Genomic DNA, 13,590 nt, shown 5'->3' with positions numbered 1-13,590 from the left:
GTTGTTTAAAAAATATTTTTTCATATCCTTGATATGAATTGTGTTTTAGTCGCTCAGCTGTGTCTGGCTCTCTCGATCCCATGGACTGTAGCCTGCCAGGCTCCTCTGTCCATGAAATTCTCCAGGCATGAATACTGGAGTGGGTTGCCTGCTGTGAATGCATTGCTTTAGCTCTTCCACTTCCTGATTGCTTTGGTCTTGGAATATGCTTTGCTGCTGTTTAAAATGTGTCTGTTGTACTTTTAAAACATCTCTGCAACATCCATTTTCCTTTCTGTTTGTTTTTTGAAGTCTGAGGAACATGCCAGCAGCCTGAGACCCAAATTGGGGGAAATTGCTTTGGCTTTGAAGGAAATTGTGCCCTGAGGAATTGGTCACTCTGTGGGCTGGTGGCTTTTTCTCATGTGAAGAAGGTGGACTCCAGTCTGGGACTGTATGGTAAAAAGGAGACCACCTGACGGGTGCAGAACAAGCTTGTGCCCTTGAGTAACTCCTCACCAATTGCAAACAAGCAAAATACCCCTAGAGGTATTTGAAAGCCAGAGGCCAAAGACCCAGAATGCCTTAGTACAATATAAACAAAATTAAATTATATTTTAAGAGAAAATTCAAATAAAAGCAAAATTGTCTGATCTGTTTCTTCAGTCTTAAGTATTATCTGCATAAAATATAATTTTGTTTGACTAATTCCACTAGGATGAAATTAAATAAAATCAAGCATGGAAAATCTGGTGCCCTTCAAGAGGGCATTTCCTTCTCCATGGGTTTGAGTTGTTGGGCACGGCCAGCACTTTGACCATGGGACTTCTGGCAAGTGGGTTTCCTGAATGAGTCACTGTGCTGCCTGTCCTTGGTCCTGCTCTGCCACTCGTGATAGCAAAGCTGTAATATGCACAAGTCACTGGGAGATTTATTGCAGGATCAGAAGATGTTGAGCCCAAAGAGGAAACAGGTTGGGGTGTAGATCAGAATTGTTGTCAAGGAGATCAAACCAGTCAGTCCTAAAGGAAATCAACCCTGAATATTCACCGGAAGGACTACTGCTGAAACTGAAGCTCCATTATTTTGACCACCTGATGCAAAAAGCTGACTCATTGGAAAAGACCCTGATGCTGGGAAAGAGTGAAGACAGGAGGAGAAGGGGACAACAGAAGATGAGATGGTTGGATGGCATCACCGACCCAATGAGTTTGAGCAAGCTCCTGGAGGTGGTGAAGGACAGGGAAGCCTGGCATGGGGCAGTCCATGGGGTCACAGAGTTGGACATGACTAAGCAACTGAACAACAACAATACATCTTTAGGACAGCTACATGCAAGAGAGAAGGATCAAAAATACAGTTTGCACAGGTGGAAATTATAAAGGGGAAGGTGTTGCTATCTGCCAGTGGTTGGGAATGCTTTGCAGAGTACTGTGACCTCTTCCTTAGTGAATCAAGTAGAGTTCTGAGTATCCATTGGTGGGGGATGGTAGAGATTTCCCAAGAAGACCTGAAAGTCAGTGATGATGATGTTAGAGCTAATAGCTAAAGCAAATTGATTAGTTCACTATATACCACTCCTTTTCAAAATGCTTTACATGTTAACCCAGTCCTTCTAAAAGGTGGGTACCATTGATATCCTAAATTGGGATGAGGATAGTGGGGCCCAAGGTCACATAACTGGTAAATTATGGAGCTGGTGTATAATACAACCTAGGCAGCTTGACTCTGAACCTCTCCAGCTGCAGAAGACTTTGCTTATAAATGACTGCAGCACCTGGGGGAGCAAATGAAATCAAGTTATTTTGAAGGGAGGTGCTCCATGTTTTGTGTTTAAGAGGAGAGGCCCATTGGTTGGCAGGCTAGAGATTCGTGGGTTCTGGGCAGACCAGCAGTAATAACATTTGCAAATTCCTCACCTAGCTGAGGGAAGGTGGCCTCTGGCTGAAGGTTGAGGGTACAGTTTTTAACTTGGCTGCTGTTAGAGCAGAAAAGAACTGCCAAGAAAAAAGGACTGTGGTTTGTGAGGGTGAGCTGTGCCAGACTCAGAAGGACAGATGAGGTGTGCTCACTTGTGGATTGTGGCATTACAGGAGAAATCCTGTCTTCACCGTTTCACTGGCCTCGTTTCTGACAGAGACACCCCTCAATCCAGGTATGAGACATATAACCATGGGGTTGAATCAATGCCTCTTTCTTCCTTTCCTGCCACATGTAATCAGTCACTAAGATCAGCCATGTCTGTTTTAAGCTTTTTTGGATCCATCTCTTTTTATTTAACCTCCCAGCTGTCACTCTCTTTGCCCTACCTCTTTATGAGACTTGCATAGCCTGATCAGCACATATTAAGAAAGAGGAATTATTGATCAACCTATTCTCAGAAGATATATGTAAAAAAATTTAAATAATTTTGTAATCAGTGATACCTCAGTTAAAAATTTTTTAATAAAAAATTAACAAATAGAACCAAGGTATTTATATTAAAAAAAGGATAACATAACAAAGTGGGATTTATTCCTGGTATGCGAGGTTGATTTCACATTTTAAAAAGCAATGTAATTCATTGCATTTACAGAGAAAAAGGGGAAAATCATATAATTATCTTGGTGAATGGAAAGAAAGCATTTGATAGACTTCAGCACTCATATATGGCAAAAATTCTTAGTAAACAAGGAAAATTCTTTGATCTGATAAAGAATGCTTACAAAAAATAAATGACAAAGCTCATATTTCCTCCTGATATTTGAGACAATGAAAGGATGCTTAGTATCATCACTTCAATGTAATATTGCAGTTCCTAGCCAGTGTAATAAGGCAAGAAAAAGAAAACCATAAGAACTGGAGCAAATTAAATACAACTATCTTTGTTTATGGGCTTCCCAGGTGGCGCTAGTGGTAAAGAATCCACCTGTCAGTGCAGGAGACATAAAAGACGTGGGTTCAATCCCTGGGTCAGGAAGATGCCCTGGAGGAGGAAATGACACTTCACTGTAGCATTCTTACCTGGAGAATCCTGTGGAAAGAAGAGCAGACTGTAGCCCCAAGAGCTACAGTCCATGGGGTTGCAAAAAGTCAGACACAACTTAGCAATTGAACAACAACAACAGTAGAATTAAATTTTATATTTAGAAATAAGTTTAAAAGAAAATATATAATACCTGTACTGAAAATTTCAAGCTTTAAAAGAAATTAAAGGACATTGGAATAAGGTTTGATGTAAATAAAGGATATACCATAATCATGGATTGGAAGGTTCAATATGTAAAGTTGTCAGTTCTTCTCCAAATTTATGTGTAAATTCAATACACTCCTAATTAGTAGTCCATCAAAATTTTTGTGGAAAGTGACAAGCTGATTCAAAAGTTTTATGAATGTATAAAGGGCCAAGGACTTACATGTTGAGTGTCAAGATCTATCATAAAACTGTTGTAATTCAGATAGTGTTCAAAGATTCTCTCAAAGATAGAAAAATTGATTACTGGTGAGAAAAAGTCCAGAAACCCACAGATACATACCTGATTCGTGATAAAGATGATACTAACTTGAAGAAAATATGGCCTTTTTACTAAATGGTTCTGGGCCAACTGTCTATGTAGGCAAAAAAAAAAAAAAAAAGAGTATCTGAACCCTGTCTCATATGATGTGCAATATAAATTATGGATATACATCAAATATAAATATGAAAGGTCATATAATAAAGCTTTTAGAGAGACAAATAAGAGACTACCTTTAAGACTCTGGTGTAAGCAAAAAAAATTTTAGAACAGGACAAAAAAACACCAACCATCAAAGGTTAGTGTAGATCACAAAAAACTGTGGAAAATTCTTCAAGAGATGGGAATACCAGACCACTTTACTTGCCTCCTGAGAAATTTGTATGCAGGTCAAGAAGCAACAGATAGAACCGGATGTGGAACAACAAACTGATTCCAAATTGGCAAAGGAGCACGTCAAGGCTGTATGTTGTCACCCTGTTTATTTGACTTATATGCAAAGTACATCATGCATAATGCTGGGCTGGATGAAGCACAAGCTGGAATCAAGATTGCTGGGAGAAATATCAATAACCTCAGATATGCAGATGACACCACCCTTATAGCAGAAACTGAAGAGGAACTGAAGAGCCTCTTGATGAAGGTGAAAGAGGAGAGTGAAAAGTTGGCTTAAAACTCAACATTCAAAAAACCAAGATCATGGCATCTGGTCCAATAACTTTATGGCAAACAGATGGGGAAACAATGGAATCAGTGTCAGACTTTATTTTCTCGGGCTCCAAAATCACTGCAGATGGTGACGGCAGCCATGAAATTAAAAGACGCTTGCTCCTTGGAAGAAAAGCTATGACCAACCTCAACAGCATATTCAAAAGCAGAGACATTACTTTGGCAACAAAGGTCCGTCTAGTCAAAGCTATGGTTTTTCCAGTCATGTATGGATGTGAGAGTTGGACTATAAAGAGAGCTGAGCACCAAAGAATTGATCCTTTTGAAGTGTTGGAGAAGTGTTGGAGAAGACCCTTGAGAGTTCCCTGGACTGCAAGGAGATCAAACCTGTCAATCCTAAAGGAAATCATTCCTGAATATTCGTTGGAAGGACTGATGCTAAAGCTGAAACTCCAATACTTTGGCTACCCGATGCGAAGAACTGACTCATTGGAAAAGACCCTGATGCTGGGAAAGATTAAAGGTGGGAGGAGAAGGGGATGACAGAGGATGAGATGGTTGGATGGCATCACCAACTGGATGGACATGAGTTTGAGCAAGTTCCGGGTGTTGGTGAGGGACAGGGAAGCCTTGCATGCTGCAGTCCATTGGGTTGCAAAGAGTCAGACACGAACTTTGTGACTGAAAACAGTTTCATTCAGAGTGACTGAACAGAACTGTTCAAAGGAAAAAATGATAAATGGGGTCCCGTAAAGATTAAGAAACTACATTTATTAAAAGACACCATAAAGTGAATGCAAAGACAACCTACAGGTTCTTAAGGCAGAGTACTTAGACACTTCAAAAACAGGGTATCTAAATAGGCACTAAAAGTATAATAATGTGCCCAACTTCATTGGTCATCAGGGAAAGTGAACTATAGCTACAGTGAGACCTCACCCTCAGATTAGATGGCAAAATGAAAGGCAAAAATATCAAATCTTGGCAAGAATGTGGGGACAACCAGAATGCTTATAGACTATTTATAGCAATGTAAATTCATTCATTCATTTAAAAAAGTGTTTGACAGTTTCTAACAGAGATGTACTTAAGCATATCTTATGACCAAAAACATTAAAAAAACATCTACGACAGTATCCATAACAGCCCTAGGCAAAATAACCCCAAACTGAGAAGTACCTGGTTAGCATCAACAGTAGAATGGATAACTAAATTATAGTGTATTCATGTGAGAGAATGGTATACAGCCACGAGAAAGAATGATCTTCAAGTACATGTAGCCGTATAGATGATTCTCACAAATGTAATGTTGAACAAAAGAAGCTGGATACAGTATGATTTCTTTAGATGGAGGACAAAATCAGGCCAGGCTGACTTGTGCTATTTGAGGTAGAGGAGGGAGGCAATTAAACAGGAGCATTGAAGGAATGCTGATTACACGGATGTGTCTATTTTGTGAAACCTCAGTGGTTCGTGTGCTTGTATGTATATATTTTATATTTCAGTAAAAATTAAAAACCATGACTAAAGGACACTGGGGCAAAAGAGTTAAAGATCTTGGCAAAATGATGGGTGCAGTGAGAATGGTCAGTTCATGAGGACTGAAGGCAATAAGGAACTGGTGGAGGACAATCTTCCTCTAGGAAACAGAGGCGGACCCTGAGGTTGTAGAAGAGTTACGGTGGGAGGAGAGAAATGAGAGAGTTGGAGGATGGGGCTTGTGGTTGGGGAAGGGAGGTGCAGGTGTAGAAGTTTGGATGTAGGTTTTCCAAGGTGGGCTAGTTCTGTGTGATTGTGAGGTCCAGCACGTGGGGCTGAAGTGAACAAAGATGGATGTCATCAGAGTCCAGTTGTTTCAATCCCTTTGACAAGGAATTAAGAAGCCCTCAGGGTGTTCCACGTGGATGGTGACAGAAGTCACATGTCGACAGGGTTTAGAGGCCAAGGAAGGAAATGAATCGGTTATCAGAGTCTGTCCTTGTGTAGCTGCAGGAACAAAACTCAAGTTAAACTATCTTAAGTGCAAATGAGCAGTTACTATCTTCTGTTAGTGAAGCTTCAGAAGTATTTTAGATCCAAGTATTAAAACTGTCATGGGGACTGCTTTCTCTCTCTCTCTCCATCCCCCACTTTCCCCCTCTCTCTCTCTCTCTCCAACTCTGCTGTTCTTGGACCATCTTCAGTCACAGGCAGCCCTCCTCCACTCAACTTAGGGTGTCCTTGTACCTTCTCGTCCCTGAAGGCACCAGGAGAAATCCCAGGGGTGGCCTGGATGGATTCCACCTGGGCCATGTGTTAACCCTTGAAATGGGGGGGGAATCAGCCCCCCACCCCCAGACACATTGACTGCGAATGAGGGAGTAACATGCAGAAACCACCTGCCCACGTGGAGGTTGGTGCTGGACGGAACGCAGTGGAGACGTGAGGACTGCTCCCTACCGGCGCGGGGCAGCCCACAGGACAGCCACCGCACCTTCCATGTGCAGGAGGAGAACTGCTTGGGAGGCCAGCCTGAGGCCAGAGGCGGCTCTGAGTTCATGTGGTAGGGGGTTGGCGGGAGCCGGGTGGGGGTGTGCAAGGCAGTCGCATCCAGCCAGCTCAATACAGAAATTTGGCTTGGTCCAGGTGATTGCATCTCTGACCCACACTTAAATTTCTCCATCTCAGAACTGTCTCCTTTTCTCCCAACAGATTAAGTGTGCTCTTTTCATTTCAGCCAGCTGGAGGTTTGTTGTTGTTGTTGTTTTTTTTTGGCTTCATCTTCCTGTTTGTCTGTAATGCTTATCTCGCTTTTCCATCTTGTCTCTGTGTGCATTTCTCTTTTCCTGGCCTTGTCTCAGGGTTGAGGAGGAGGAGGAGGAGGAGGAGGAGGAGGAGGAGCAGCCAGTCACGGAGCCCAATTCAGAGGAAGAGAGAGAGGACGATGCCCCCTGTCAGGGCAAGGACAGGTACCGAGGGCTGGACCCTCCCTGGCTCCCACTGAAAGCCTGGAGGCTCCTTCCTGATGGAGAGTTTGCAGCATCCTTCAGTAGCCTCCTTCCTTCCTCACTGGCTCCCTTCCGCACTGGTTCCCTGCACACACAGCCCCAGAGTGACTAGCTTCCTAGAAATATAACTGAGCACGTTTTCCCTAGAGGACTGTATTTTTTACTCAAATACTGCCTCCCTCACCACGCTTTATGGAAGACACACCCAGCTGCTTTTCTCCCCACTGTCCCCTCCCTGAGTGCTTGGGCTCAGTCACATTGGCAATAACTAATGAGACACTCAGAAAATTTTAACCCTTTCTGCCCTATAGGAAGAGTAATTCCACGTGTCCCCTTCTTCTTGCTAATTTTACCAGTATAATGTTATCTAAAATATGTGGATGACTGCTATAGTAATAATGCACTTTGATTTGTATCCAAATGGACAGGACCACTTTTCACCCCCATACAGCACAGAAAAAATAAATAAATAAATCCCAGCATTTATTGTCATGCCCAGAATGACTCTCAGAGCTCTTCAACCCTTTGGGGGAGTTTTCTTTCCTCTACTCACCTCTCCAAGGTGCATCCTTTCTGTCTTCAAACAATTTTAACAGAAAGGCACCTTGTAGATACTTGTGAATTTGGTGAATATTTCCCCCCAAATGAGGTCTGTATGAAACATAAAAGTTGATCATGGGTAATTTCATTTTCTGATATTCAAAAATAATTCTATAATCAGTTCCTTCACTTGATTGACTACACTGCACTTTCATATTTTTGCTGTTAGTTTTTCCACAAATAAGCAAAGTCAAAAGGCTAAAATCTTTTACCGATTTCAAAATTAATGGGATTCTTTGCTGCTGCAACCTGCTTCTCCAGGTCACCAACGCAAGTAAAAGTTCTCAGATAGGCCCATTGGATGCGCTGGAATGTCCACGGCTCTCTGGGGCCATGGACTTCTCTCTGAACTGCTTCCCCACTTGGGGAATGTCCAGGAAGAAGCCAGCAGAATGTAGAGATGGAAAAGGAATGACCACTAGGTGTCCACAGAGAGTGAGGTGCACATTCGAGAGTGAGGGGGTGAAAGGCAGGCATTAACCAGGGCACCCCCTCCCTGGCCTGTGCTGAGTGCCAGGCTCGGGGGTAGTGACTTTAGTTAGGGATGCTCTGGGAAAGTAGGAGGTTCAAATGACAGTCCCACCTTAGGCTGAAAATGAGCCACAGAAAATTTTGTGGACCCTCAATAAATACACCCGTGTGGCTCCTCATGTGCTTAAGTGTACATGGTGTGACCTCCACCCACACAAGCCCTTCACCCTCAGGGACTTAAACAGTTCAGTAGCACCCCCAGACCGGATGGAAGAATCTGGCTGGAAAGAGCAGCCTATAAAGGCGTCCTGACCACCATTGCCGCCTTTACACGGGATGGTTGTTGACGCAGATAGACAGCAGTTTATCCTACCCCTGCAGTATCTTTGATGGCACGACTGGTGCTGTAGGGCATCTTCATCAGAGATTGTACAAATTAGACTTTTCTGTTTCAGGAAGCACAGGGTGTGCACATGAAGCCCAAGGGTTTGATCTCAGCCAGGGTGTTCATTAACATGGGTGTGACGCTACTTGCTCCCTGGTGTCAAGCTGCTAGACTTAAAAGTGGTGGGAAAGGTTCCGCTTCCTTCTGTGGGCCGGTGCCTTCCACTGCTCCCTCGTCCTGCTGGCTGTTTCCCTGGATGCTTGCCATGTGTACCCGCCACATGTGTGTGCCATTGTATGTACCCCCTGTGCCAGGCCTGCCCTGAGCACCGCAGTGTGGTCTCATCCCATTCTCCCTCTGAGCCAGGGGAACCAGTATATCCCTGCTCTTATACACAGATGGAGCTCCGAATTTGAGGTAGGAAAGAAAAAAAAACATAGCTCATGTTCCATTCCCAAATGGGCATGGCCAGGAGTCAAGTTCTCTGGGAAAGGGACTATGGTTTTGAAAACTGCAGAATTTAAGGTAGATTCTCCAGTGGGCTTCCCTGGTGGTTCAGAGGGTAAAGAATCCACCCGCAATGGGGGAGACCTGGGTTCGATCCCTGGGTTGGGAAGATCCCCTGGAGGAGGGCATGGCAACCCACTCTGGTATTCTTGCCTGGAGAATTCCCATGGACAGAGGAGCCTGGTGGGCTAAGGTCCATGGGGTGGCAAAAAGTCAAATACGACTGAGCGACTAAGTACAGCGCAGGACTCCAGTGACAGAGGTGGGCATCAAGACATCTAAAGACATTTTGAATCCAGCCCCTGAAGGTGGAAGTCTCCATGACTATGTCTGTGGCAGAGTCAGGCCTGCCTGCAGGGGTCTAGATGTCTACGGTTTTGTGGTAGAGGAGGCCTGGGGGAAATGTGCCTGTGAACCAGGCAAAATGTGACTTCACTCTGCCAGCCCCTCATTTCGGGTTCTTTGCATGTCCTCCTGGCATCGTTTTCCCTTCTCCACACTTGCTTTCAGGAAAGGATCCACAAGCCCTAACTCCTAAGTATGGAGCTTGTGGGATACCTCATCCTCAAGTCTGGGCTTTTTAGGAGGAGGATCCCCTGTTGAGCCAGACAAAGGAATTAAGTTCAAATTGTGGAAATTTCAGTGCCAACACAACTGGGGGGTACCCTTGGTGGGTGAGGAGGGCAGGTGCAGACGAGCCTTTGAGGCCCCATGAGATCCGCTCACAAAGGCCCCTGTTTGCTTGGAGGCCAGGTTGGTCTGACCTCTCAGACTGGCCAGCCCAGGGCGTCAGGATTATTGGGAAAAGCAGGGTTTCCGGCTTCTATGCCGCAGGTCAAGAAACACCGCCGGATTCTGAAGCCGGTAGCCTTGCTGGTGATGAGTTTTTACACGTCTTTTTCCCCTTTCTTAACCTTGGCTCCCTCTCTCCTCAATCTCTCTTCCTCCCCTTTCTTCCCCTCTCCTCTCCGCTGCTGCTGCCTCAGCAGCGAGGCCCGCCCTGCCTCCGAGGTTGCCGTCACCGCCACCGGAAAGGATGCAGCCCCCGCCGCTGCCTCGCCTGGGAAGCCGCTGCAGGCCAGTGCTGAGGCGGGGACCCCCTCGGGCAGAGGGTCCTCGGGGCCCGCCCTGCGGCCGCCCCCCAGCCCCACCCCGGCCTCTCGGCCGTCCTCCAGTGCGCCTGCTCCCCCGAAGGCATCACCCAGCAGAGAAAAGCTGCCCTACGTGCCCCACAGCCCCTTCCACCTCTTCTCCTATGACTTTGAGGATTCGCCCTTGTCCACCAAGGAGAAGGAAGCCGAGTCCCAGCAGGAAAGCAGGTAGATCCGGCCCACGTAGTGGCCTGCGTGAGGCTGCCCAGGGGAAGGTGACATGGGCGTGTTAGCTGCATCCTCTGGCTCATCTTGCACTGTGTTTGTGTGAATTCGGGTCAGAGCAGAGGGCAGCAGTTGTGTAAAGTCCCTGACCACTCACTAATTACAGCATGCAGGCAAAATATGGGCTTCCCAGGGGGGCACTAGTGGTAATGAACCCACCTGCCAATGCAGGAGATGTAAGAGACATGGCTTCGATCCCTGGTTGAGGAAGATCCCCTGGCAGAGGGCATGGCAACCCACTCCAGTATTCTTGCCTGGGAAATCCCAGGGACAGAGGAGCCTGGTGGGCTAGAGTCCATAGCGTGGCAAAGAGTCGGACAAGACTGAGCGAATTAGCACACACAGAAGAAAATCCTGTCTGTGCCAATTGAGGAGCTCTTGTGTTCTAATGCCATTACTAAAAATGGATTTATGAAGGTAAGGTTTATAAACATAAGCATGACGTCAGAATCTAAAGCACCTCCCCCCCTCCCGCCCCAAGCCCATCTCTCTTGATCTGCAAAATGCAGCGAGGGGCTTCGCCAACTTTCCAGGCAGCCTCTTGAGTGGGTTTTCCTTCCTTTCACAGTTCCTCTGATTCTCTCCATCTGGGCACGTGTTCTGCCTCCGAGCCTTACAACTTCCGGTCTTTCTCTTCTAATAGGTGGGTGTCTTTTCTTTATCTCCTTTCTCTCTTTTGTAGCTTTCAGTTTTTGTTCTAATGTACATGATTTTCTTTCAGACACTGCTCATAACTTCCTGTGAGATGGCAAACAGTTGCCGTTTTGAATCACTTCCTGGGCATTAATTTAATTATGTTTTAAAATTTTTATTGCAGTCCAGTTAACTTACAGTGTTAATTTCTTCTGTACAGCAAAGTGACTCAGTTATACATATATTTTTTTCATATCCTTTTTCACTATTTTTTGTCACAGAATGTTGCATATAGTTCTCTGTGCTATAGTGTAGCACTTGTTTATCCATCCTGTATATAATAGTTTGCCTCTGGTAATCCCATACTCCCAATCTAGCCCTCTCCTCCCCTCCCTGGGAAACTGCAAGTCTGTTCTCTATATCTGTGAGTCTGTTTTTGTTTCATAGATATGTGGATTTGTATCATATTTTAGATTCCATATGTATTATTAAGTGATATGGTATTTTTCTGACTTACTTCACTTAGTATGACAATCTCTAGGTCCATTCATGTTGCTGCAGATAGCTTTATTTTGTTCTCTTTTATGACTGATGATATTCCATTGTATATATTGATATATATCTGACTCACATCTTCTTTATCCATTCATATGTTGATGAACATATAGGTTGCTTCCATATCTTGGCTAATATAATTGCATTATTTACATATGGATGCTTCAGTGATTCCTATGCCAATTGGAGATGAGGCTGAGGGAAGGAGGTGTGCGAATCAAAAATGCTCAGGGAATTTTCAGCAGGTGTTTGTACGCTTACCTATGTGCCTGCTCTTCGCTGATGCCTGGATCAGGACCTCTCTGCAGAGCAGAAAATGGGGAGCAGAGAGTTTGAATATTTTAAACAATCATATTGTCCAAAATCAGTAATAAAAATCAGTATTAACTGATGGCCCATGTATATTCAGTGAGGAAATGGAGGCACAGAGCAGTTTGGTAAGTGGAGATGGCTTACTCAGCCAGAATGGCTTTGTATACTTTCAGGAGTATGTGACCTCCTGTTTGAATACCTCCAAACAACAAGTTCTCTACCAGTCTCTTTTAGGTCTAAAATTCTGAGTTACTGTGATCTTTCACACAATTTTCATGAAATGCATCTGACATAGCTCTTATATCCCTTGATAATAGTATCTGTGTACAAGTGATGAGCCACACATTTGACTGGAAGAAAGATATCCTGGCAACCTCATCTTCCCTAGCAGGATGGTGTTAGCCCAGAATGGTGATGGACTCACAGGCCCTGACGGGGCTTTTCTGGGTCCGGGTCCCTCCCACGTGGCCCCAGGCTTCAGTACCACTCACAGTCCTGGGGGATGAGAGCAATAGAAACGTGGAACTGGCCAAAATAAATATACACATAGATTGAGAAAAGCAGCCTCATGCTTGTGAGACTTCCCGGGTGGCTCAGTGGTAAAGAATCTGTCTGCCAACGCAGGAAATGCAGGAGATGTGGATTCGATTCCTGGGTCAGGAAGATCCCCTGGAGGAGGGCAAGGCAATCCACTCCAGTATTCTTACCTGGAGAATCCCACAGACAGAGGAGCCAGGCAGGCTACATTTCATGGGGTTGCAAAGAGTCGGACACAGCTGAACATGCATGCATGCTTGTGAATGAGAATCAGCTTGGATTTAGCTGAGGAAAGTTTATAATTTTTAAATTATTTGACAGGAATTTGAATACTGTATAAATATTGTTTGTACCTATTAATTTTCTGATGTTCACTCAGTGTGGTTGTCCCAGGTCGACATGGCTACACATTTGACTGCTCAGTAGTGGACTGCAACTGAATAGGTTATAATAGAAACCAAGCAGTTAGTTGTTAAAAAGAATTTTTTAAAAACAAAAACAAAAAACTCTGTGCAGTGAATTCAGTTAGTTTAGCTGAAATTGAGATGCAAAATTGGACAGACCACGAGGTAGTCGAATTAATTGTTCAACCATTAGAGAAATTAAAGGAGGGGAAATGATTCTATGCTTGTTTTATTTCCATAATGTTTTTGAGACATAATTTTAGTAAAGTAATCCTGTTAAAACATTCTCCGGGATGCCCACTTTTGGTCTGGAAGGGGGTGGTTTTAGATGCTTGTGTAGAATAGCAAGCTTAGTGTCCAGACGGCTGGGTGACGCAGGGCTGAAGCCAGAGCACGGGGCCTGTCTCCCGGAGAATCCCGAGGTCTGGGGCAGCTTCCTTCCCTCCTGAGCAGGGCCCGCTGCCTGCTGCTTCTCTCCTCTTTCCTTCTGGGCTTTTATTCCCTTCTCTGCTGCTTCCTTTTTTTCATATCATCTTATTTTTTGCTTTTCTCTCTTTTCTGTGGCCTATGATTTTAGGGACCCTCTTTTATTTTAATTTTTTTATTGAGGTGTAATTGACATAACGGGCTTCCCTGTGACTCAACGGTCAAGAATTTGCCTGCCAATGCAGGAGACATGGG

General features: G+C 44.6%; 1 protein-coding gene across 7 annotated transcripts in view; it reads left to right on the top strand.

Annotated features, from left to right (window-relative positions):
• Positions 1–13,590, top strand: part of FHOD3 (formin homology 2 domain containing 3) — a 524,125-nt gene that overhangs the window by 375,022 nt on the left and 135,513 nt on the right. For 2 of the 7 annotated variants that reach the window (XM_055559616.1, XM_055559614.1), the window contains exons 11-13: positions 6,983–7,090; positions 10,079–10,411; positions 11,037–11,111. The exons of 2 other annotated variants lie outside the window; for them this stretch is intronic. In XM_055559616.1, the coding sequence (XP_055415591.1) occupies positions 6,983–7,090; positions 10,079–10,411; positions 11,037–11,111 (516 nt within the window). The remainder of the gene's footprint in view (positions 1–6,982; positions 7,091–10,078; positions 10,412–11,036; positions 11,112–13,590) is intronic. 3 more of the 7 variants (XM_055559615.1, XM_055559618.1, XM_055559617.1) reach the window with 3 other exon arrangements.

This window comes from Bubalus kerabau, chromosome 21 (assembly GCF_029407905.1).
Source record: "Bubalus kerabau isolate K-KA32 ecotype Philippines breed swamp buffalo chromosome 21, PCC_UOA_SB_1v2, whole genome shotgun sequence".
NCBI lineage: Eukaryota > Metazoa > Chordata > Mammalia > Artiodactyla > Bovidae > Bubalus > Bubalus kerabau.
The sequence above is the reverse complement of the archived record's forward strand: the minus strand, read 5'-3'. Positions and strand labels throughout refer to the sequence as shown.